This window comes from Oryzias latipes, chromosome 18 (assembly GCF_053564925.1).
Source record: "Oryzias latipes strain Hd-rR chromosome 18, Olatipes_Hd-rR_3.1".
NCBI lineage: Eukaryota > Metazoa > Chordata > Actinopteri > Beloniformes > Adrianichthyidae > Oryzias > Oryzias latipes.
In genome coordinates this window covers 8,175,465-8,202,186 of record NC_136254.1, presented here as the reverse complement: position 1 = coordinate 8,202,186, position 26,722 = coordinate 8,175,465, and the positions used below count along the sequence as shown (strand labels likewise).

At 42.7% G+C, this 26,722-nt stretch overlaps 1 protein-coding gene, 1 long non-coding RNA gene and 1 pseudogene across 4 annotated transcripts; 1 reads left to right on the top strand and 2 right to left on the bottom strand.

Annotated features, from left to right (window-relative positions):
• Positions 1-534: 534 nt before the first annotated feature.
• Positions 535-26,362, bottom strand: LOC101165291 (uncharacterized). Of its 2 annotated transcripts, XM_078936735.1 has the most exons (4): positions 25,488-25,840; positions 25,268-25,390; positions 25,160-25,197; positions 535-684 (listed from the first exon to the last, which is right to left on the bottom strand). In XM_078936735.1, exons 1-4 carry the CDS (start codon positions 25,708-25,710, stop codon positions 556-558), a joined length of 513 nt encoding a protein of 170 aa, XP_078792861.1. In that variant the 5' UTR covers positions 25,711-25,840; the 3' UTR covers positions 535-555. The 2 variants fall into 2 exon arrangements, 1 of the variants encoding a protein (XP_078792861.1); XR_013651240.1 differs by lacking the exons at positions 535-684; positions 25,160-25,197 and adding an exon at positions 26,283-26,362 and having other exon boundaries at positions 25,488-26,181.
• LOC101165542 (uncharacterized) lies at positions 785-1,907 on the bottom strand (annotated as a pseudogene). Its single transcript, XR_013651039.1, has 3 exons — positions 1,853-1,907; positions 1,079-1,775; positions 785-991 (listed from the first exon to the last, which is right to left on the bottom strand). The product of XR_013651039.1 is annotated as an uncharacterized LOC101165542 (transcript).
• LOC144987141 (uncharacterized) lies at positions 12,178-14,163 on the top strand. Its single transcript, XR_013651015.1, has 3 exons — positions 12,178-13,258; positions 13,338-13,468; positions 13,643-14,163. It is a non-coding gene; the product is annotated as an uncharacterized LOC144987141 (long non-coding RNA).
• Positions 26,363-26,722: the final 360 nt, after the last annotated feature.

Here is a 26,722-nt window from a genome sequence, read left to right as displayed (position 1 = left end):
ACAGTGTTATATATTATAACAGGTTGTGTCAAATTCTGTGTCAAAAAATATCCTCCTGATGCACTTGAAGTTTTTGTAACAGGTTCTGCCGTGCAGTTGAAGATACAGCTTTTTTCTTGTTTTTATAATAAACTGTTCTGACAATATATCAAAATATTTAATCATTATTTTACTACGACTTCATGTGTGACATCAATACAGATGAATAACGTGTGAATTTGGAAGATTGATAAAACTCACAAGCCCTACTAATTTAGTGTCATGTCCCAAGTGAAAAAGGAGTTTATTAGAACTGAAATGACAAAATGTAACTAACAAACCAATTCTTTAAGCACAATATAAAAACAAATTGGGCTACTTTCAAGCTTGGCGCAAAAACTTCTGGTCAAACATTAAAAACAGAAAAACATGTTGAACAAAAAAAAAAGTTTTAAAAGGTCACGACAATGCAGACAGACATGAATTTATTATTTATTTAGAATACAACATTCAAAACATACCAAAAAATTGTGAAAAAATTTTTAGTGCATAACACAGAGGATCCTCATGTTCAGTTCAGTTCTGCTGTCTCACACTGGTATAAACACAGTCGGTGTTGGCTCCATTCTTCTGTCTTCTTGATCTGTTGGACTTCTTAACATTAACAGCAGCATAATGGAGGCTTTCTGTGTCTTTGTTCTCAGCCTGAAGATAAAAAAAACTTTACTTCAACCTTTGAAACAATAATATTTTTCATAATATTGAAATGATATCAAACCTCTGTTTGTGGTGTAGAGGCAGTTGCTGACCCTTCATCTGGTTTTAAAAGACAAAATGTTCATTTTCAAACAGTATGTTCAGAGAACTGTGAGAGAAACTGAGATTCATAGTTTCTATACCTTTAGACTAGAAGCAAATTTGTTTTTTAATCTTGTAAACCAGAAAAACAACAAGGATACTCATGAAGTCAAAGATCCAGTTAAGAAATACACCAACAAAGAGTTTGTCTGACCTGCAGAGAGTCACACAAACACATTTCTGGTTAAACTTTTTTACACCAACCCTATGTTAATTCTCCACAAATATCACTGTAACTCACCTGTGAGGTCCAGCTTGGTCCCGTTTCCAAACAGTATGTGTCCACATGAGACAACAGCACAGTAGTAGATCCCAGCATGAGACTCTGTCAGGTCCTTTATAGGCAGTTTGTAGACACAGCTGTGTGTTTGTGTGTTCTTCTTTCTCTCACACTGATCTTTCCTGCCTCCATGAGTGTAAATGAGTCCTGGATGAGAGTCTTCAGAGTCTTTGAACCAGTAAACTCTGTGTTCTTCATCACAGCTCCCAGTGTGTACTGTACAGTTCAGAGTCACAGAGTCTCCTGCTTGGATGTTCTCAGAGGACGACTGAGTCACTGAAGTCTGAATGTCAGACGATGTGTCCCTCACATGGAGACTATACGCCTCCAAAAATCTGAATGTATAAGTGTAAGAACTGATGCAGTAGTAAGTAGCAGAATCTGACATTTTCACATTTGAGATCTTCAAGTGGTTTCTGTCTTCATTTGTCTGCAGTTCAAACCGTGGATTGTTCTTGAAAGCATCTGAAAAAGTTCCATTTTTCTTATGATCAAAAAATTTGGACATGCGTTGTGGTTTCTGTCCCAGAGGTTGTTTATACCAAAAGAAGAAATCTGCCAGAGTGCCTCCATGAAAACATTTTAAAGTCACTTCTTGTCCAACAAAAACAGATTCAAAATGTAAAAGAAGCAGACGATTTCTGAACCCAAGAATTAGCTGTGGAATAAATAAACAAACACACATTTATATACTTAATTTTTTAGCTTGTAGAGTTGATGAAATATAAAACTCACCCACTGTTCCCAGGAGCAGACATGTCACACAGCCAGCAAACACCAGAAGAGTCATTTTTCTGAACCTGCTGAGTCTCACTGAGAGAGGCTAGTTAGTTCTCTACTTTTAAGTGTCAGGACTGGATGTGATCGACCAATCAGAAGTGACTGAACAATCACATGCTCTATAACATCTTTTTTTTTTCTTTACATATTTCAAAGACATGCTTGATATTTTAATCGTTGTTTCTAGAAACGTTTCTCAGATGTGAGTATGTGTTGTTGTCTGCCTCTGTTTGGTCTTGTGATGGACTGATGAACTGTCCGGGCCTTATCTAGCCTTTGCCCAAAAGTATTTGATAAGCTCCAGCAACCCCCTTTGATTTATAACTAAAAAAATATCCAAACGTCTCAACATTTACAGACCTCAGTGATTTAATTCAGAAACATGAATGCTGAGTAAAAATCAAATGAATAAATTTATATATGACCTTACTGGATTGAAAATGGAACATACTGCTGTGCAGTAAGTGTATTGTGAAGTGTTTGTAAGGAGAATGTAAGTTACACGTACATACATGTATAGGTGATGCTGCCATACAGTGCTCTTGGGCCACACTTAAATTGTTAGTAAGGTGCAAGTCCTGGCCCCTTACTGATCGTGAACAAGTGCTGCAGGCACAGGATGTGAAGGTGACACATGAGTGCATTTAACATGCCCACAGCTACACTCTGATTGTTTGATTTCCTTCTTTCTAATAGACCTGCACAATGAGTGCACAATGAGTGCCCACTTATCACATAAACAATGTTGATAGAACCTTGTATAGTGTGAAGGTTTTTTGTGGGGGGATTGAAAAAATGGAAAATCCAAACGACAGTCTGTAGCTTACCTACATCAAACTTACTTACTTTTGCATATTGTTTAAGTGTTTGTCAGGTCTGGCGGTGGAGGAGACGAACTGGAGGAGACAAGCAGGATCAGGTGGGTTAGTGTAGTTACTTCCACTTGGACAGGGGTGCTCACACTTTTTTGGCATGTGAGCTACTTTTCAGTCGACAATGTCTTGAAGATATACCTGTGTAGATATATATATATATATATATATATATATATATATATATATATATATATATATATTCATGTAATCCATGGACACCAGTGAAGATCACAAGTCATTGAAGAAAAAAGTTTCAGAGCACTGTCATGACATCCCAACTATCACCCCTTTTCCATCACTGCTGATCAAGTGAGCAGGAAGCTGAGACGGGTCCACCCCAGGAAGGCAGCTGGCCCAGACCGAGTGAGTCCACGGCTTCTTAAGGCCTGTGCTGCAGAACTGGGAGACCCCCTACAGCAAGTTTATAACCTGAGCCTGCAGCTGGGGAGGGTCCCATCGCTGTGGAAAACGTCATGCATTGTTCCTGTACCCAATGAGAGTCCCCCCAGTGAGCTGAACGACTACAGGCCGGTCACCCTCACTTTGAATGTCATGAAGACGCTAGAGCAGCTGGTCTTGCAGCTCCTGCGACCCCAGGTGCAGGGTGATGAGGACCCTCTCCAGTTCACCTACCAACCAAAGGTAGGAGTTAAGGACGCCGTCCTATACCTTTACACCGGGCCCTCTCCTACCTGGACACGGGGGGCTGTAACGTAACTTTAACGTAAACGTGTGTTACATAACCACACATATTGTACAATACAACATAACTTTGTACAGTTTTTGCCATTACCCGAGTTCACTCTGATGACTTGCACTGAATTGAACCAGTCAGGGCTGCATAGTCCGGACAGTAGCTGCTTACAGCCAGCCTCAAGCATGCTTCCAAATGCTCATCAGTCATAGTGGAGCGGTTCTTGGACTTAATTATCTTCATGTGGGAAAAGGCAGACTCACATAAATAAGTTGAGCCAAAAAATGCAGTCAAGGACAAAGCACATTTCCTCAGGTTGGGGTACTTTCCCTCAGCGAGCAAGTTCCAGAATTGCCCATGAGCTCTGGACTTCAGCTCAATGTCTGCTTGTAGTGTGAGCATCTCATCTTCCACTCCAGAAGAGTTCAGGTGAAACAGTGTTGCAATTTGTGATGAGAGTGAATCAACCTCCACATCTTCCCGAAAAGGAAAACATATGAACATAGCAACTGGCTCAAGCAAAGAAAAGTCTTGAAAGCGTTTGTCAAATTCTGACAGACATTTGTCAATCTGCTCTGTGTAGCGTGCACTGTCAAGCTGCACACAAGCCCTCCCTTGCATCTCTAGCTCTGACACCAGGTTCTGGAAGTTTGCCAAATCATGACGCTGCAGCTTTGATGACAGATGTTGCAGTTTGCGTTTGAAAGCATTAACTGAGCTGATCATATTGATCACTGTTTTGCCTTTTCCTTGCAGCTCTAGACTGAGGTCATTCAACGTTTTTGTCAGATCCGTTAAAAATGCCAAGTCTAACAGCCACTCACCGTCATTTAGTTGCTTGTATTCTGCATGCCCCGTTGCACGAAAAAACTCCTTTGGACAGAGGTCTCGAAATCTTTGCAGGAATTTCCCTCGGCTGAGCCACCTCACGTCAGTGTGCAGCAACAAGTCAGAGTGGTCGCTGTTAGCCTGCTCCAGATGTGCGCGGAATAACCGTCTTTGAAGAGATCGGGCTCGAATAGCACAGGCGATCTTTGTTGCAACATCCATGATCTCTTTCATGTTGAGCATTTTAGCGCATAATGCTTGTTGGTGTATGATGCAATGGTAATTCAAAAAGTCTGGGAAAGCATCGTCCTGCCTACACTTTGTAACAAATCCATGTACGTGGCCAATCATTGCAGGTGCGCCATCTGTGGTGATAGACACCAATTTGTACATTGGGAGCTGTATCTTTTGAAGTTAAGTTTTTGAATGACTGAAATATGTCTTCTCCTCGCGTCTTTTCTTTCATGGGCAGTACTGTTAACGGTCCCTCTTTTGCAGTCATATTACTAAACACCACACGAATGAAAACGCACATCTGGGCTGTGTCATTCACGTCCGTAGATTCATCCAGCTGCAGTGAAAAACACTCGCAAACTCCGATATCTCTCCACAATTGCTGGGTTAAGTCCTCAGCCATGGCTTCACAGCGCCATGCAACTGCACTTCTTGACAGCTGGAGAACTTTGATCGAAGACAATATTTCTGATTTATTTTTAAAGTCCCGAAACAATGAATCAGCTACTTCAACGAAGGCCTCTTTTAACATCTCTCCGTCTTGGAAGGACTTCTGGTTCTTAACGATGATGTGACTGACTCGGAGTGATGCCTCAGTGGCAGCTTTTGCTTTTGAAGTAACTTGTGTAAAAAAAGACTGCTGTCCCAACAACTTGGATTTTAGCTCCTTCACTTTTGTCTTTCTCAGCTCGCTTTTTGGTGGAATTTCGCTGTCTTATTTTCCATGAAGAGTCCGAAAATGCTGCTCCACATTTCCCTTCTTTGGTATTGCGACGGTAGACTGGCAGATGAGACTAATTGAAAATGTCATTGTGAAAAAAAATTCCTCCTCCCATTCCATATGAAAGTGATATGTTTTTTTCGTCTTACTTGGCTGCTTCCTCACCCATTTTTATTCCTTGTCTGACTTTAAGTTTAAGAGGAAAAAGGCACAAGCGAAAATTTGGGAGGTAACGAACCGCGCTTTGCAGCGCTTAGGTGTGTTGTTTGATTGGCCTAACTGTACGTTAAAAAACAATCAGAGGTCATCTAACTGGTTGACCTGTATATCAATCAAGTGAAGGGATGGATGTTACCTGAGGGCGCTTAACAGACAAGCCAATTACATAACAGCCTAGCTAAGGAAAGAAAAAAGAAAAGACTGGATGACATGTTATTGACATGTGATCTACCAATAGTGGCTTGGCGATCGACCTGTAGATCGCGATCGATGTATTGAGCACCCCTGCTCTACACTGTTGACTTCCACTACAACTCCAATGCATGCCACATGCAAAAGTTTTCAGATGACACAGCAATTGTGGCATGTATCAAAGAGGGTGCAGGGGGAGTGCTGTCCATCCATCCATCCATCCATCCATCCATCCATCCATCCATCCATCCATCCATCCATCACTAACTGTGATTTTAGCAGACACACTAAACTTCACAGCCTGTTCTTCTTGTGAATATGACATCATACTATGTGGAATTGGCGTGAAGTTCACTCCTCGCCCCGACATCGAGTCCATTTGAGATCTGAATTCATACCTGGTGTCTTCCCCATGGCAGTTTGTCCCACCTTACCCATGAAAGGGGTGGCTATTCTGGTTGCAAGCGATGTAGCTGGTGATAAAGTTGGATCACATCTAGAAGTCTTACAAAAAACCCTTGCATATTTTCACGGTCATGTCCATAATAGTATACCAAATCATACAGCGCAAGCTGTACCCAGATTGTAAGGTTGCAACCAATTTCCATAATCGAAAACCCTTTTGATCGCATAATTAGTGACTGTGTTGGCCCTTTGCCTCGTACCCAAAACGGTTACCAGTACCTATTTACTATAATGTGCGCAGCCATACGTTTTCCTGAGGCTGTACCTCTGCAAAAAATAACCGCTCACACTGTCATTAAACTTCAAACTTCTTCTTTACCTTTGGTTTACCTAAAACACTTCAAACGGATCAAGGAACCAATTTCAAATCCAGCTTGTTTAAACAGGTCATCCAAAACCTCGGCATAACTCATAGAACCTCTAATGCGTACCATCCAGAGTCTCAGGGTGCACTAAAAGTTGGCATCAAACTCTAAAATCCAGGCTTTAAAATATTGTTTAGAGTTAAGGTAAAATTGGGATGCGGGAGTCCCTTTTGTTTTGTTTTCTGCACGTGAGTCTGTACAGGAGTCACTTGGATTCAGCCAAGCTTAACTAGTTTTTGGCCACACTCCCAGAGGTCCACACCAATCCTGAGAAAAGAACTCTCATGAAACAGGAAACTGATGATTTAGTGACAAATGGTCTTCATAAGCCTAGTGTCAATCCCTGGAGCTCTCCATGTTTGGTGGAAAAGAAACCCGATGGAACCCCTCGGTTCATTAGAGATTTTAGAAAAGTCAACTTGGTCACAGTCCTTGATTCCTATCCTCTTTCTAGGATTGATGACTGTATTAACAATATTGGGAAAGCCAATTTTGTAAATAAGCTGGATCTTCTGAAAGGATATTGGCAAGTCTCTTTGACAGAGCGTGCCTTAGAAATTGAGGCCTTTGTAACACCTGACATCTTCTTACAATATACCGTAATGTCATTTGGTTTGTGCAACGTGCTGGCCAATCTTCAGCGATTAATAAACATCGTGCCTGCTGGCCTCCCAAACTGGAGTGCCTATCTGGATGACTTAGTCATGTACTCCTCAACCTGGGAGGAGCATGTTCAGATGCTGCACACAGCAATCTCCCGTTTGGCAAAAGCACCACTTGCATTAAATTTGGCAAAATGCTAATTTAAACAGGCTACAATCACTTATCTGTGGAGACAAGTAGGGCAGGAGAAAGTTTGACCCTTGGAGGCCAAGGCCGAAGCAATTTTAAGCTTCCACACTCCTGCCTCTCGTTGTGACTTGCCTAGGTTCCTTGGTATGGTAAGATACTACAGGAACGTCGGCAGTAACTTTCCGTCTGTTGTCTGTTCTCTTACAGCTTTGGTTAGTCCAAAGGTAAAGTTTAGTTGGAGCCCTGGATGCCGGCATGAAGTATTTGTTATGTCATGCCCCTGTTCTAGCTGCACGAGACCCCTCTCAGCCTTTTGTGCTGGAAGTTGGATGCCATCCAAAAGGGTGCTGGTAAGGTTCTTCTGCAGAAGGATGCAGATGGCGTGGAACATCCGGTCTGTTACTTTAAAAAAAGTTTAACAAACAGCAGCAGAACTATTCCACCATAGAACAGGAAACGTTGGCATTGTTGCACTCACTTCAACCCTGATGTGTATGTTGGATCCAGTTCTCTGCCAGTTGTTGTCTCCCTGACCACAACCTACTTGTTTCTCTTTCTTGGATGTATAACCACAATCAGCATCCCATGCATTGGGTTTAATTGGTGCAGGACTATGATCTCCAAATCCATCACAAAAATGGTACAGAGTACTTGTTAGCAGATGTCCTGTCCAAGTCTGAGTAATTCCACTTCCACCTTCGGTAATGTAACACACACACAAACCCTTAGACCTATGGGTTTGAAACTTAAGGTGAGGGGTGTTTTGGCTCAGGCGACTTCGGTGTATTTTGGTGTGTGAATGGGTGTGTGTGTCTAATCCTATGCTGAGGGATACTCCACCGCACTGTCAGACTCCACCTCCTGCCAAAGATTATTGTGGCTTCCTTCCTTCCTCCTATAACCAGGCTATAACCAAACTTAAAAGCCTCAGCAGCCCTTGTTCCAGTGGAAGCTGAATTCCCTGAGAGAACTGCGTTTCTCACCTTGCCCTTGCTGTTGGACTTAGCTTTCCCTGTGGGAAAGGCCTGGTTTTTCCTTCTTGCGTGTGGTCTTTCTTTTCATTTATGGTCTTGTCTTGGTAACGTTCCTCTGGTTTAAATTCCACTTTAGGTTTTGTTTGTCCATCAAATTAACAGCTGCCCTGGTAGTCTAAAACCTACCGGCTTTAAATGTATTCTTTATGTTGCCGTAATTTCCAGGTTATAGAGCGCACCTGATTACAAGCCACACCTACTCTATTTAAGGAGGTTAAGTCAAAATTTACATACACAAGCCGCACCTGTATACAAGCTGCATGTATCGGTCTGTCACTGATTATCCTGACCCACAGACTATGCGATTGCCTACAGTCTCACTGAGGGAGGACTTAACAGTGCGTCACCCCATTTATTAGAACACACCCACATCTGCATAACAGCATGCACGTGACTTCTGCTCACAGCTCCCTCAGTTATGGTGACGAAATTTACACCCATATTTCCCCACTTCCCATGAGTCTTAGGGGCTTAAGGCGGGGCTAACCCTCTCCACACATTGTTGTAGATTGAGGATGTATACGTGTTGAAACCGCGTGCGTGTCTAAAAAGGAGCAGGGAGCGGCAGCGGAAGGAGGGGAGAACGGGAGAGCAGCTCTCCTCTCCTGCCCTCTTTGACATGGCAGCAATATGGTAGTGTGACGGTGTGGCACCGTCAGATGACGAGGGGGACCACACTGTGTTTCATTGTTTGTGTATTTGTATATGTTTTATGTTTTAACATGTTTCCTGTGACCTTCCTGTGGCCTAATGGAGAGCACCGCCCGTGGGAGGGGCGTAAGGTTCATAAGGAAGTGTCACAGGAAGTGGAGATGAGGAGTGACGGGGGTGACACGTGCTGGTGCGGCCCTGCGTGAAGCAACTTTGTTATTGAATAAAGAAAGAACCTCCTCACCTTGGCTCCTCTGCATTCTTTCCTGGCGGGACCCCGCCACAGGTAGTAACAGGGCTGGTTAAAAAAACATACCAGTAAAAGAGAACAGCAGTGACTTAAATGCGCGCGCCTCAGCGGAGCAGATGCGCCAGAAGTTTCCTTCCACAACAGTGACACACTGTTGCTCCACGGACGCCCGGTGCAAAGTGCGGACGCCTCTGCGCTCCGCCCTTGCTCCGCAAGCTCCTTGTCTCTCCCTTCCGATCTTCTCCGACACCCCGACCTAGCGAGGGGCCACCTGGGAGGAGCGCTTCGTGCCCCCTGACGTCCGGTCCCTGCACGCGGGGCTCGAATGCTGGTGGACGGAGCGAACCGTGTCTCTGAGCAGAGCAGCCGAACTTGAAAAAGTTTGTGTTTGAGGGGCAGGGAGGATGCTTTGTTACATGCGGGAGGCTTCAGACTGCTATCTGTCCCGCAGCTCTAAGTGAACGAGCAGCCAAATTCAGGAGAACCATGTCTCCATCTCACACAGCGGCTTTGGGGAGGTGTGAGCTTTTCAAAGCAGAAATATGGCTCAGTCCTTAGAAACTGTTCAAACAATCACGTGGATTTGTGTTTTAGTCATGTCCTGACAAATTAAAGGCTGATGCTGTTCCCACATATTTTCGTGCAGCCAAGTTGCAGGTGGCAACATTTCCCACATCGATTTTACGTTCATCCAGGTTAAATGTTGTTGTTAGCGCATGTAAGCCTTCACCTAACCGTTCTTCCGGCTTCGTTCTGCCACAACAAAGCACTGACCACACAGATTAAAAATAAAATGATGAGCGAACAGGCACTTCATAATAACCATAACAATAATAAAAGCATGTTTAAAAGATCATCTCGTAAATTACTGAGCTGCTACATAGATGGGTTAGTGTCACTCTGACTCAGAGGTAAATTCACTCCTTTCTTGCGCTGTCCTCTCCGTCACGCAGCAGACCGGCTTTTCCAAACCTGTTGGTGACGGTGGATACTTTCACACTGCTTTTATCGATTGCTTTTAACTTGAAAGCTGCATCATATTGTAGTGGCGGTCACGTGCACGTTGGGTCTAATGGAATCAAAGGATTGTGGGATGCGGCTGAGCATGGGTGTTTCTTCTTTCTTTTCTATTAGCCCACTCCTAACCCTTCTTCCAGCTCTGTTCATCCACAAAAAAAAGCCCTGACCACACGGATAAAATATAAAATAATGAGCGAACAGACGCTTCATAATATAAATAACATTGTTAACCCTTGTGCTATCTTAGATGACCCCACCCTTGCATTGACGTGTTCTCCCTACCATGACAAAGGTGGAGAGGAAATCATGTAATACATGGACACCAGTGAATATCACAAATCATTTAAGAAAAAAGGTTCAGCACACTGTCTAGTGGGTCTAGATGACCCAAATCCCAATGTTAAAGTGCCTAGGATAGCACAAGAGATAAAAGCACGTTTAGAGGATCGTCTCGTATATGCTCCATGAATGTATATGGCAACTCAGTTTGTTTACAACGGGACTCATTTCCTCTTCCAGTATTTTCAACATTACTGTGCATGCCCAAATTCTGACCGAAAGTGTGACCCATGTGAACGTTCGTTCTAATCGGAAAAAGTTTTTCTGATCCCATGTACACGGTTGGATTTTGATCCGACTATTGATCCGATCAAGATATTTTGCACATGTAACCGTGGCTAATGACGAAAGGGAACCTGGCGTGTTTGACAAAAATTTAGCCCAGCTTTTCATTTCAGATACAGAAGACGAGGACTTTGATGGACTTTTGGATGCTGATTGATGACTGAAAACTAAAAAATCATTCACAACCAACTCAGTTTTGCTACCGCTGCCTCTTTAAAACACACACTAGCATGCATGTTTAACCGGTATGTGTTAACGTGCCGTAACTGAAACTGCGCCCTATAATCCAGTGCGCACTATGGTCGTGACAATACGGTAAGTGTTTGCCACAACCTGTCGCCCACAGCAAGCCCATACGAAAAAAATCTGTATGAACACCAAGTTTTCTATGACTTTGATATTTTTATGTGGGCCACCTGTGTGCCCCATACAGGTTTGCCTGTTTTTCAACTGGAGACAGCCTACAATGCGGGGAGAATGGCATTTTAAAAGCGCTGCTGGCTCTGTACGAAGCACGTGCCACGGAAAAAAACGACTTCTTTAATGAGGTCGTATTTATCGGTCGGAAACTGCGGAGCCGGTAGTAGGAGGAGATACGCGGGGGCGGCTCGGGCCCTAACAAACACTCCAGTGGGACAGAGTGGTCTTCTGCCGGGGACTTGACGTACCGCGGGGCAGAAAGCCACTTTCTGATGACAGACAGAATTTTCGCTCGGTGTATTTAAACACGCGTCTGGAGTGACGTATGTATCAGACGATGTTCGATTGGCCGTTCTGCAAGTCAATCAAGTCTCGGATTTCTCAGTGAGGATTTTGATTCACTGACAGATTTTTTTGAAGTACATTTTATTTTTTGGGTTATTTATCTTTGCTGGCCTGCGATTTACCCTCATGTCCTTGAAGATCGACCGGTCGATCGCGATCGATGTAAGGAGTCCCCCCTGCTCTAGTCCTTTTCTTCCTGGTGTTTGTTCAATAACTGTGTTTTTACAGGTTTAGACTGAATTTTCTGGTTGTCAGAATCTGGACTGAGATGATCTGAACTGCTAGCAAAGAGGAAGCAGGTCTCCCTCAAAGAAGCAGCTGCAGACATGTGCTGTTTGCTGCCACCAGGTTCAATCAGGAAGCTGCTGGAACTGCAGCTCAGCTTCATGAACTGATCATCTCAGAGCAGCTGTGTTTGGTTGATAAAGATGAGACTGTCAGTGTGTTCATGAAACAGAAAACTAGCGGCTGTGTCCGAATTACCGCCCTAACCCCTATATAGTGCACTATATATTTGTGCGGTTGCCATTTTGTAGTGCTGTCCGAATCTACAGTTCAAAAATCATGTGCACTAGAAATTTCCCAGAATTCTCTACGCAAAACCAGTGTGGATCGATGCTCACTCGATCGGCGAATATTGCCCAGAATGCACTGCGTTCATACCAGAATGCATTGCGTGTGACCCACAATACACTGCGTTTGAATTATTCGAAGATGGCGGACGGTTGCGCTAGAAAGAAGACTTAAAAATGTAAGTATATTTAAAAGTATCTTGTATATGTTGTAAAATATATTTGTAAATACGTAAGATGATGTGTTTAATATGTTATATTCCTCAATCGACAACCTACATTGTTTTGAAGCTCATCAATTTCGGTAATGCTAAAGCTAACGCTAGCGCGAATTAGCATTGAAGGCTAAAAACAAACGCTGTTGATAGTACATCAAAAAGCAGTGAGTTCTAACCGTTGTCATAAGTTATTAAAACATTTTTAAAATGTGTTTATATATGTAGGGACAGACGAGGATGAGGAAAATCTGATCCATCTGTGGATGGAGAAAGATAGCCTGTTTGTTATCAGGCAAGCTCGTGCCGGATGGGATAAGAGACACTTGATCAGATTTGTATTTATTTATCATTAAACTGTAATCGTTGTCATGTTGGGGTAAAGGTTGTTGTTGAAAGAGGAGAGGAGGAAAGAGCACGAAGGGACAAAGAGTGACAGGAGAGTCTGTTAAGGTTACCTGAGTTTAAAATATTGTTCACAAAATGTAATGTCGTCGTTGTTTTTGCAATTTGTTTAATAAATGCAGGAACAAAAATGAATTATTTACATGTATTATTTAAATCTGAGGATTTTCATATAAATATCAAATGTACATATTTACATTTTCGTTTTATATGTTAACATTTATTTTTATACATCTTAACAATAATCCTGGTCTTCTAGAGTCATGTGTGTCACAGTTGGAGCTGAAAGGAAAGCAGAGATTTGTCCTCGCAGACGGACACCACTTTACCCGTCCTACTGGTTCCTGCTGTGGCTCAACATCTATTGCTCCAAGCAGTCCCCTTCGCTGATGCACAGATTGTGCAGAACTGAACTGCAGGCAATGATTTTCATTGCAAAGGTTGGTTTTACTTCCAGTGCCCCCAGAAATATTGCTCTCCTCCTCATCTTCATAATGCCAAATGCTCTCTCCACCACAGAGCATGCCTTGGCGTGGTGCTGGTTGTAACGGGCCTGAACCCCATTCCTCATGGGTTCCCTGTAGGGTGTCAGCAGCGTGATGGGATGAGCAATGCAGGGATACCCACCATCACCCAAAAGGATCCTTCAGGTGGGTAATGTTTGATTTACATAAATTGGGCTTTTAATGGAACCTGTGAACTGTGGACTGATCCTGTATTCCCAACAAAAATATCTATGAATTTGGCTTAGAGTCACATACAGCCTGCAGTTGAATGGAATAAAAAAGCTTCCTGTTAAAATAACAAGCTGCATTTTCTTTTAGGGCCTTTATTCTTCGGTGGCAGCCACCAATGCTCCCCACGACCTTTTGGAAGGTGGAAGACCAAGCAAGCTGCTAAAAAACCAGAGGTGACTAATGGCAGTTCATTCCCACTGGATGCTGGGTGACCCTGCTCATCAGCTGGAGGATGCGGTCTGCCGTCCTGTGGACAACGTCCCTCACAGTGGACCGTGTCATGTCAAAGGCCCTGGCTACCACACTGTATGATGTGCCACATGCCAGCCAGAAAAGAAACACCAGGACCTCAGTCTCCTGTGTGCCCCCCCAGAGTGTGAGGAACCCGAAGCTGCTCCACCAGATGCTCGATGGTCCTGCGGGTCAACCGAAAGTCTGGTTTTGTGTCGTACTGAGCGTCAGCGTAAAGGGCCACGACAGACACCTTTATGTTGGCAAAACAGTAGAGACGTGGAAGACCCTGGAAAATAGAAAAATAATTATTTCATTGAGAAAATTAAATCTGATTTTTTTTATGTTTCATTTTATTCTGATGTCTTACATTTTAGTTTATGCTGGAAAATCTCGTGGTTTTTTTTGGCTGGGTTTTTGGATTTTTATATAAATATTTAAAAATTAAAGTATTTTTGTTTAAAACAAGTGATATGGTTTGACTGAATAAAAAATACTAAACTTTGATCTCACAAGTGTTTCATGTAGTTAGACTATACAACTCATAGTCCAGTGTTGAAAAATAATTTTAAACTCTTACCCAGCAGACTGTGTAACCTTGAGCACAATTAGTGACAAATGCCTAAATTGAACTAATAAAAAAGTTTAACTCACAAGTTATTCTGTCTGGTCAGGGCATCCAGAGGAAATCTTCTGAGACGTCTGCTTGTCCTTGCCGTCCTGTGATGCTGCATATCTGCTCGTTTTTGGTTTGATCCCATGAAAAACGGTGGAATTATTGCCAGGAACACGGACAGATTCATATATAAAGTTATTTTCAGTAAGGTAGAAGAGAAAACTACAGAAAAAAATGCCTCCTCGCAAGAGCCCGTAAATCGTTCAGCGGCACAAAAATAAATATTGCCATGGAGTAATAACATGGGGGTTTATTTATCAACAAATACATAAAATCACCACCAATGTGTTTGTAATTTTATTATTTATAAATCAGCCACATTTTCCATGATCAGAACACAGCAGATTCATAAATAGTCTTCATAAAATGTTCATATTTATTGTATTTTTACTTTGACAAATGGGTGTCATTCTCCGCGTTAAATAGAAGTAGTTCCCCTCCAGACCAGGTGGTGGCGGTAATGCGCCACTTTGTTTTCGTGCCAAGCGCCATTTGAAAACACCCGAAAGAGAAAACTAGTGAGCATGGGTGTCCGAATTGCTTTGAAAATTCAGAGAACTATATAGAGAACTATATAGTGCCGCACTATATAGGGTTTTAGTAGTTAGGGGTTAGGGCGGTAATTCGGACACAGCCTGAGACTCTGAATGATCCGTGAAGCTGCTGCATTCAGGACTTTAGCAAAGATGTGGAGGCTGATGAGACAAACTTCTGTCAGAATTTAATGAAATTAAAGACCTTAATCCACAGAGATGAGTGCAGACTGGGTTCTGCTTCCAGTCAAAGTTTTTCCTCCAGAATCCAGAACTCTGCAGCTCTGAACATCAGTCAAAGGGCAGAAGAAGCAGGTTCTTGCAGAAGATGGAGACAAACCCCATACCCTGGGTTTGTCCTTCGAACAAACAAACCTAAATTTCCGTTTCAATGAAGAAGAAATGTCGAGGTTAATAGTTCAAATGCTTTTTACCAGCAAACATTTGCACGTTTGTGCATCGACGACTCAAAAAATAACTTTTACTGAAAGGTAGATGTGGGAGGAGCAGAGTGTGGTTTGAGCAGCATTGACAGGATCCAAAAATAGATTAATTGTAAAGAAGAGGCAGTGAAGAAAGAGCTGCTCTGTGTGTGTCTGCCTGACCACATTTTTCTGAAAAGCAGAATAAACTTATATATGAAAGTTAACATTGAAAAACTTTACAAATACTTAGGTTGATTTAAAGTTTTAGTCGTGTTTTCTTTTAGCTGAAGTTAAAAGGTTTTCCAATGTTTTGATCAGTCAATCCAATGTCTTTAACAGGTTTAAACATTTTGCATTTTTGAAAAGAATTTGTGATTAAATGAAAACTCCAAACAAAGTTTGCGTTACAGTTTTCTGTAGGTTCATGTTGTGTCTTTAACACTATGATGCTCAGTGATGTTGTAGTCTTAGCAGAAGCATCAGTGTGAGGTGTGAAAAACCACAGAGGAACACTGAAACCCCCCAGGAGCAGCAGAGTGTGGTTGAAGCTGCTCTTTGACTTCATGTAACCAACAGCATCTATGCTTTTAGAAAAACAAGGCTCGATTTTGGAGTCAGCCTTTAGAAAAGTTTAAAATTGCTATGATTTAACAGAGTATCTGGTTTAAGAAAAGCCATGAATCTTTTTCTAGACTGCAGTTTACACTTTTCAAGTGTTTTGGACATTTGGCTTTGTCGTCTTTGCTGAACAAACACTGAAAGATTTGATGAAGCTAAAACATTTATGAGTCACTGGGCAGTTTATGACACGCATTAAGTTACTGTATTATGTGCATAAAAATGTTTGCTTGAACGACAGAGCAAACAAAAGGTCCACTGCCCCCCCCCCCCCCCCCCCATGGAAAATAAAGGTGGTGGTTGTGGTGGAGGGCATTTTTCCCTGACACTTGAGCTCATTGCAGTAAAGCCACATTTAACAGATGCTGCTCACCTTTCACACCAATGACACTTATCCTCTAAACTGAAAGTTTTTTTTTAAATACCAGAGTCTAAATGTAAAAGTTTTAGTAGAAACATTTTTACACATCATCCTCAAACATATTGTTTAAAGGACATGAGGGGCTTTAAGAATGAGCTGAGATGTTGATGCTAGACATAAGAGTATTTAAAGCCTGTACTTTCAGAGCTAGACAGACATAACTCAATAACGACCTTAGGGATTGGAAATGAAGTTTGGCAATGCTGCATTCAGGACTTTAGCAAAGATGTGGAGGCTGTTGAGACAAACTCCTGTCAGACCTCAGAAACCTTCATACACAGAGATGAGTACATTCTGGGTTCTGGTTTCAGCCTAAACGTTTCATCTCCAGAATCCAGAACTCTGCCGGTCCGGACTTTCCACAAAAGGACAGAAGAAGCAAGAGATGCACAGAATATGGAGACCTGGATGCTGATTCACTTTGTTCTGTTAAAAGATGGACCTCAATTTATGTTTCAGTAAAGTAGTAGTTTAAAAACTCTTTTTATCTGCAAGCATTTGCATGTTCTGTCACCAGTGACTCATACTAAAAGGTAGATGGGGGGGGGGGGGGTATCTTAGCAGCATCCTTACAAGAAGAGGCTGCAAAAACTGAGCTGCTCTGTGTGTTTCTGCTAGAGGGAGACTTTAGTCCAGACCACAAACATATTTTTCAAAAACAGAATAAACTTTTACATGAAACGTAACATTTTGAAAACTCTAAAAACACTAAGGTTTATTTATAGTCATTAAGGTTTTAGTCGTGTCTAAACAGGAGCATCAGTGTAAGTTGTGAAAAACCACAGAGGAACACTGAAACCCCCCCAGGAGCTGCAGCGTGTGGTTGAAGCTGCTCTTTTTGACTTCATGTAACCAACAGCATCTATGCTGATTAACAATGATGATGCCATCTTCATTCCAGTGGCCACACGGTGGCACTTGTAATCGGGCGGTGGCAGTCGCATTTATACATACTGTCCTAAGAGGTTTTTTAGAAAAAGTTAAAATTCAATGGTGACCCCTCTTTCTTTGTGTGGGTTTGGGGGGGTGGGGCCTGGGGGGCTGGCGCTTCAGGGGTTGAAGCCCCTGAGCTGAGAAGACCTGGGCCCAATGCTGGGGGGGCTGATGGACGGTTGTCTCACCATCTGGGGACAGTCCACCAACTGTCACCCATTTACCCTCTTCCTCATATAATCACTTACTAAGGTGATGGGGGGGGGGGGGGGGGTATCAGCCTGTGATGTACATTGGGGGGAGTCACTTGGCAGTGGTCCCCCCCTCCTCTCGGTTGTAATTACACCTTAGACATTTAAGACCCTTGGTGGGGGTAGTTTGGACATTAATGTGAGTAATCAGGAGATGCCCTCTCGGTAACCTACCCGACAATTTTAATGGCACCCCTTTAGTACACACACCCTTTACCCCTCAAAAATATACCCCCCAATACACTTACACACACACACGCTCACAAACACACATACAGTACATTATACAAGGAAGGTGGGACCTCAAACCAACAGTGCCCTACCCCATCCCTGGTAGGTTGTACCAGGCCCTTGGCAATGGCGGCTGTGTTCCTTGGGTGCTGGCTTCCTGGGCTCAGCGGCCCTCTCTCCTTGTGCTCTCTGGCAAGACCGGGGGCCAGGGTTCACATTACATCTGAGCCGGGGGGTGTCCGCGTTTCTGCGGTATAGGTTCTGGTTCGGGTTGCGAGGATGGACGATGGCTGACTGACATCATGATGGAGAGACACCCCACCACGCTGCAAGTCGACATCATAAGCCACGGTTGCCATGTGCAAAATATCTTAAACGAATCAATGGTTGGATTAGATTCAACTGTGTACATGGGATCAGAAAAACTTTTTCCAATTATAACAAACGTTCACATGGTCAGACTTTCAGCGGATTAAATCATTCGCACATGCGCAGTAGTGTTGAAAATACCGGAATAGGAAATGAGTCCCATTGTACACAAGCTGAGCTGCCACATATATACATATCTGGCAGCTCTGTAATATATGAGATGATCTTTTAAATGTGCTTTTATTATTGTTACTGTTATAATAAAGCGCTTGTTCGTTCATCATTTTAATTTGAATCCTTGTGGTCAGTGTTTTTTTGTGGAAGAACGGTGCCAGAAGAAAGGTTAGGAGAAGGCTAACACGTGCTAACAACATTTATGATGAACATTTTTGATGAACATAGAATCCAGGCGGGAAGTGCTGCAATCTGCATCTTGGCTGCACATAAATATGTGGGGATAAAATCTTTATTTTGTCGGGACACAACTAAAAACACAAATCCACGTTGATTGTTTGAACGGTTTCTAAGGACTGAGCGACATTTCTGCTTTAAGTACACACAGTCCCCCAATGCCCTCGTGTGAGCTGGTGGTCCGAGCTCTTCCCGCACACACACTTTTACCGGGGGACATGGTTCTCCTGGGTTCTGCAGCTCGTCAAGTCCGAAGTCTCCCACACATAGCGCACACGTAACAAAGCATCCTCCTTTCCCCTCAAACACAAAGCTGTAAGTCAGTCTGCTCTGCTCAGAGACTCGGTCGCTCGGTCCACTTGACTAATCAAGTGCAGGAGCAGACTACTTCTTTTCTATTTTGTTTGTTATTTTTTCTGTTAAAGTCACTCAGTTTATACTGGACATTATTTTTTCAGCCTGGATAAGTCATCAGTTGGGAAATAAAAAGAATAAAGTAAAATAACGAATAATAATTAAATAATAACGAAAAATTATAAATACCCTCCCACCCCACCCCACCGCGACAATATCATCGTCCAACCCGATGTTTTACTGTAAAAACCATAAACTGCCAATTTAAGGGACATCGCCCAACCTTAGTTCTGGACCTTGCCCTCAAGCGCTGACCTTCTCCAGATTCCATCGGGCCATGGTACCAACATTCCTTGTGGACCCCCAACTCTCTTGGGTGTCCTCCTCCTGGGCAGGGGTGGCTTGCCCCTGCCTTGCTCTCACCCGGACCAACCGTGGACTGGGTGGGTGGTTGTCTGAGGCATGGGGCGGGTCTCCCTTGGCCTGGCCTGCCCAGGGTCGGCGTGGGGGGATGCCCAGAACTCCTGGGTGGTGGTGAGGTACTCGTCTGGGGCCCTATTGGTGCAGCGAGGGGGCTGCTTTTTTGGTGGGGCTGGGGCTGCACTCTCTTTCCCCCGGTGCCCCTCCGCCTCTCTGGCCTTGGGGGCCCCACTCTCCTTCCTTCTTTTGACATTCTATCATCCATTTTATTAAAACATAAAGATCCACTCAAGCACAGGTGCTATCTCCCCTTTGCACAACTAGTTCGTGTGACTGAATTAAATATTTCTCATGGGTCGGTCCGAATGCATAAGTATGCGTGTGTGAACATCAGTTGAACTGTGCACATGTTGACATGTTCCGTCCGGTCCAACAAAAGACTGTTGCAGATATGAGTAAGTTGAATAAAGTTTAGCCTAAATTACAAAAGTGTCATGGTGGCCCGTCAGGATCCTCCCCCTCCCAGCTCTGCTCACGACTCGCAGCTGTTACTACTCACCTCATCTACAGACCTGCTATTTAAGGAGATCCACCTCAAGCTTTCTTCGCCAGTTCGTTAAGCCTGATGGTGCTCACCTCACCTCATGCCACGTCTGGCCCTCAATGCCAAGCTTCGCCTGCTTACCTTGCTTTGTTTTGCTGTGCTTCAGGTCTGCCGTTTCTCCTCGAGAGTAACCCGAGTCCACTACCATCTCGAGCAGAAGCTGAAGTCCGCCACGCTCCTCCAGAACTCCAGCCATGCCACCGTCAAGATCTCCTGCCACGCCACCGTCAAGAACTCCATTATCGCCGCCGTCAAGAGTGCTGATCCCGCCCCAGAGAAACTCACGTGTACACCGCGGGCCGAAGACTCCTCGTCAAGCTCTACGCCACATCCCCCTCCTGGATCCGCCGGCCCTTTCAAAATAAAACCCATTACTTAACTTTCACCTATCTGCCTCTTCCTTCCGGGTTACAGCATCTGGGTCCACCTAGTTCAGATCATGACAAAAAGGAGTTTATTCCAATATACACCTAGTGTGTCAGAAGATTTATAACCCCTATTGTAACAGTAAAATATGTCCAACACTATAGGCTTTCAGCTCTCATCTGCATGCTCAGCTGTTGGACAGGACAAGTAAAAAAAAAAAAAAAAAAATTTTGTGACCGGACGATTTTTTGTCAACTGTCAACAACCGCCCGACACATTGGGAGGTAGCAGGGTGTTAGTCTGGATGCAAGAATTTTACCTCCAACTGTTCGTGAGTCTGTGCATACACACAAGCTGAGTGAACTGTGGCCTCTGTGAGCACCCCCCCCCCCCCCCCCCCCCCCCGTGCTGTACGCACTGCAACTCTGAGGCTGACCTTTTCTCCTTTTTTTGGGGTGTGCACTGAATCTGAGATAGGAAGAATGAGGTTATTTAAGCATTTAAGTGAACATGTGAAACTCAGTGGAAGTAGGAAAAAGCAAAAAAAAGAACAGTTCCCACTTGACCGCTAGTCCATTCCCATCGGTCACATTAATGATCCTTTCAGAATTAAGTATTTGATCCCCTAGTAACCATTTAGAGTTCTGGTTCACACACAGTTAGACTCTCTTAATCAATCTTAATTGAAGACACCTGTTTGAACTAATCACCTGTAAAAAAGACACGTGTCCACAGAATCACTCAGAATGCAAACTCTCCCACACGGGAAAGACTAAAGAGCTTTCAGTGGATTTAAGAGTCAAGATTGTAGACCTGGACAAGACCGGAATGGGGTACAAAACCATCAGCAAAAAGCTGGGGGTTAAGGTGACAACTGTTGGTGCAATTGTACCAAAATACAAGAACCTGACCATCAGTATACCTATAGGTCTGGGGCTCCAAACCAGTTGACCTCAAGACCACCATCCTCACTTTCAAACATCGAGTTGGAAGCATTATGCTTTGGGGGTGTATTTCTGCACAACGCTACTTTGCAATGTGGATGTGAAGATGGACAGTCATGTACCATCAAATCCTGAGTATGAACCTCCTTCCCTCCTTAAGCCAGAAGGGTAAAATCAGGTCGTGGATGGGTCTTCTAACAGGTTAAGGACCTAAAACATACAGCCAAGACAACCAAGGAGTGGCTGAAGAACTGTATCAAGGTCATGGAGTGCTCTTGATATAACATCAACCTGAAGCTCAGCAACGGCTACCAAATCTTTAAGATTTAGAAGTCATTTACAAAGAAGAGGGGACCAAAAGTCCTCCTGATGAGTGCAGAAATCTGCTCATCAAATGCAAGAAAAGTTCGAAAACTTTTTTAAAATCTGTATGTCTGTCTGTTTTTCACCTACTTCACCCTTACTAAATGTTGTGTGTTGTTCAATTATTCACTATGACCTGACCCCCTCGTTAGGACAGTTGTGAATAAGGTTTTAGTTGTGAAATGCCGTGTTATTAATCAACTCAATTGAACTCAAGCAAAGTGCTGCTTACTATCGCGTTTACATTTTTTTTGGTACAAATTTGTCAATGTTTAATCATTTCTAAAAACTAACTTAAAGCCTTTAGAAGAAAAAAAGTCTGGATTTAATAACAAAAAAAGGTTAAATCCCAACACTGGGGGGGCCTTGTGGGCCCATGTTTACCACTCAAGTCGGGGACCTCTTCTACCATGGGCACGGGGGGAGAGGCCCATCCTCACTCTATGCCGGACTTCACACGGGGCTACAGTGGTTGCCTGAAGGGTGTCTCCCTTGGGCGCCCTAATTCATGCCTGAGGTTGGGGTGGGCGGATCCTCAGAACTCCCTGGTGGTGGTGGGCTGCTTGCCTGGGGCTGGGGGTGCTGTCTGCCGTGGCCAAAGGTCCGTTCTCTGGCTGGGCTGGGTTCTAGCTAACTGTCCCCTGTGCCCTCCTGCTCTGATCAGCATTTCCTTAATTGCCTCATTAATGTCTTCCCCTACTGCGTCAAAATCCCTCACTCAAAATCCAGTCAAATATATGAGAAATAACACACATTTTTTTCACAGTCATAACATCGGTCAACTTCCTACTCCTGAAGAGAGATTTGAAAAGAAAACATTATACTTATAAGAGTAACACATCTTCTCTGGGGGGCCAGACTAGTGGTGTCGCCTGGCCTGGGCATCCCCAGCTCCAGCCCCAAACATTTTTTATCAATCCCCAAGTGTTTTTCCATCCCAGAACTGCCCTGTTACTTTAATGATGAAGTCCCTTTTGTACTTTCCTGGCTTTAGTGAATGCAACACATGCAGAGTGGTCTGACCAACCAGAGAAGAGCTTTTATTCATTGACGCCTGCCCCACTTCCCACCCCCCTTCCTGGTGTTTAGTCCGACTTCTGAAATTTTTAGCGATCCCGACTCCCAACAAAAAATGGACATCGGACAATTTTTGTAAAAAATAAGTGGGGCAATTCTTTTTACACTTTACAGAATTTAGTTTCTTCTGCAAGTTTTCTTCTGCGGTTAAGTAGGTTAAATGCAAGTATGTCTATCAGATTTTTTGAAATTTTTTTCTACCCCCCAAACCCTGTGGATTGCACAAAGGGACATTTTGCAGCCTGGCTGTTAGAAAGGAGAAAATTAGGCAGAGCAAAGTTTGGGCATCTTAAGGGCACTTATGCACACCTCATGCATGCACAATTTGCACACAGTCAGTGAGTAGCCATTGCACACACTTTACTAGCGACTGGAGTGCTGCGTAAAGGGCGCCATAAGCATCACCTGTACGTCATAAGTTTGTAACTTACATTATCCTTACAATTACGTCACATTATACTTACCACATGCTTGACATGGATGCATTAGCCACAATGAAGACATATTTGCACTCCCTTTATGATGCAGCCGCTCCTGTCTACGACCATCTACGGGCCTAAACAACTCAAAAACCTGCAGCACCCAAGCGACTCAACCCCCGTACGTGTTCATTTGACTAAGGCTTAAGATGTGGCTTCTCATAACACTTGGGTGGCATGACGTGAACTGCAGTGCAAACAATTTCCAACAGAGATGCCAGATCTTTTAGTCAAGGAAATGTGTCTGTGAAGAAAAGTCCAGTGGCAGAAAGTGCTTTTGATGAACAACTTTAAAACATGACAAAGAGCAAAATGAAACACAACAAACAGAGAACCTATAGGGCATCATTTGATTTGTGTTGAGTTTAATGCAGTGGTGCCCAAAGTGGTGGATATATGCACAGCAGTCTTCTCCACCTCATGAGAAAGCATTCACTACTCACAATAAGATATTAGTATTTGCACGAGTACTACTGCTAATGCTGAATGAGAAGAAACATCATTTTTATTAGCTAGTTATTCACTATCCAGAACATTAATACAATGAAGATTATACATGTGGCCCCACATAACAAAAATTGACCATGTCAAAACTCGGTTGGGATCTTTCTATGTGGTGTTTGCATGTCCTCCTCATGCATGCGTGGGTTTTCTCCAGGTACTGTGGTTTCCTCCCACAGTCCAAAAATCAAACTTCTTAGGTTAATTGATGACTGTAAATTGCCTCTATGTGTGAATGTGTGATTTTGAGGCCCTACAACAGTCTAGTGACCTGTTCATGGTTTACCCGCCTTCACCTAACTGTAGCTGGGACAGGCTCCAGCAACCCTGTGACCCCGACAGAAATACAGCAGGCTAAGAATACAGATAGACGGATGTTCTTTATTGACTCAATCAGTTCTGCTTGCTTTAGGTCTATAATTGAACTTTTGCTTTAATTGTCTGGCAGACATATTTGTGGTGAGTCCATTTTTGTAATGTTTAGAATTATATATTTTTGGAGTGTAAATAAAATCCACATTCCGGTTAATCAAATCTGTGACTCAATCATGACTGGTCCATCACAGTGACACATATTTCAAGACATAAACATGTTTAAAATTGCAGTTCTGGAAATGCACAGAATTGCCAACACTCCTAAACCAAAGATAAACAGTCAAAAGGTGTCCAAATAGCTACGGGTTTAAAGCTCGTAAACTGAACAGTCTTTTATCCATAAAACCTTGAACACAAAACGAGAAAAACAGATTGTTTAGTTAGCTTAAATGTTGGAAGATTTGCTGGGTTCCTTCTAAGTTAAATGAGTTTAGCAGTAAATTAATTAATGTCTTTTGAATAAAGCTTTCATTCCTTAAACCCACAATTTCTTACTGGAAGACTAGTTCGTTCTTTTTAAAGGGAGTATTTTAAATGTTTTTGTCTTGTAGTTTTCTTACTATTTTCTTTGTAAATAGGTTTTCAGATCCTGCCTGGTGCTGAAGAATGAAATACAACTGAATTTATTTTTCCTGTTTCCAAAAAAAAAACCTCAAAACAAATCATAACACTGTAAAGCAAAAATTGATGAATTAACACAAAGACTGGGTTATCCAAACAAGAGGATGTGTATTAATGAACAACAAGCCAAACGTACATTATTTTTGTAGAAAATACCTTCAGATAATTTAATAAAAAAACAAGATCAGTTCTGCTGTCTCACACTTGCATAGAGACAGACGGTGTTGGAGTCGTACTTCTGACTTCTTGTTTTGGTGGACTTCTTAACATTAACAGCAGCGTAATGGAGGCTTTCTGTGTCTTTGTTCTCAACCTGAAACCAAATTGACAGAAGAGAATCACAGTGTGAACTTTGTGGGAATCCAAGATTAACATGATAACTGAAGAGAGTTGAGTCTCACCTCTGACCTTCTTAAGGGGGCAGCAGGTGATCTTTCCTCTGGTTATTGAAGACAGAAAAGTTTAATTCAAGAACACATTTGTTAACATAGAGAAAGAAGATTCTGTACCTGTGGAGGTGCAGTTGTTGCTCTTGTTGATTTTCCACAGCAGAAAAAGCAGAAAAGCAACGAGGACGCTCATGACCGTCAATAATCCAACCAAAGTGTTCAGAATCACAGAGTTCAGAGGAGCTGCAGAGTCAGGAACCAGATTAAAAATCTATTTAACTTTAAATTCCCTTGACTATTGTTTCATCCACTGACTTTATTCCTCAATAGTAAAACTCACCTGTGAGGTCCAGCTTGGTCCCGTTTCCAAACAGTATGTGTCCACATGAGACAACAGCACAGTAGTAGATCCCAGCATGAGACTCTGTCAGGTTCTTTATGTGCAGCTCATAGACACAGCTGTGTGTTTGTGTGTTCTTTCTCATTCCTGCCTCCATGAGTGTAAATGAGTCCTGGATGAGAGTCTTCAGAGTCTTTGAACCAGTAAACTCTGTGTTCTTCATCACAGCTCCCAGTGTGTACTGTACAGTTCAGAGTCACAGAGTCTCCTGCATGGATGTTCTCAGAGGACGACTGATCCACTGAAGTCTGGATGGTTAAACCTGAACCTTTTACATTGACTGTAAGAACTGCTGAGAAATTCATGTGTGTTTGATAACCAGCTATACAGAAGTAAATTGCTGAGTCTGATTGTTTCAGATTAGAAATGATCAAACTGATACTTTGGTCTGATGTTTTTAAAGTAAAGCGTTGATTGTTCTTATAATTATTGTAATAAATTAATTTTGCACTATATTTACTGAAAAGAGAGATAGGCTTTGGTTTTTGTCCCAGAATATGTTTATACGATAAAATATATTGCAAATAAACTCCATCATAGAAACATGGTAAAGTCACAGTTTCTCCAATGTGAGCTGATAGAAAAACACTTTCTTGGTGATCAGATGAAGATGATCCCAGAGGAGGGCTCTGTGCTGCAATAAAGATTAAAAAATCAAACTTTTTCCATTTATTTCTCAATCTCAACACAGTTTAAAATATTAATTATTTTTAAACATGAAATATCATAACTCACCAGTGTTCCCTGAAAGCAAACATGTCAGAATGACGACAAACTGAGCAGGTGTCCCCATGTTTGGATTCTGGCGCTGAATGACAAAAAGCTTGACTCTCTCTACTTTATAGATGAGAGACTGCGTCTGATTGGTCCGTCTGAAGTCACACACTTTCCCTTCTTAGGAAATATGATGTCATGTTCACAGAAACAAACCATGTCAAGATTTTATCTAGACAAGATCAGTGCAGGGATGGAAAGAAAGATGAGGAACCTTTAGTTTGAATTAGATACAGTCTTAGATAAGAAAATACATTTTAATCATGCTACATGTAATTTAATTTTGTAATCCTAAATTTGTAGCAGCAGTCCATCAACTTTTTTTCAAGTAAATGTTAAAATCGATTTAAGAGAAGTAATCTATTGTTTCTTCCTCTTAAGTTTTATTGAATAGAAAAGAA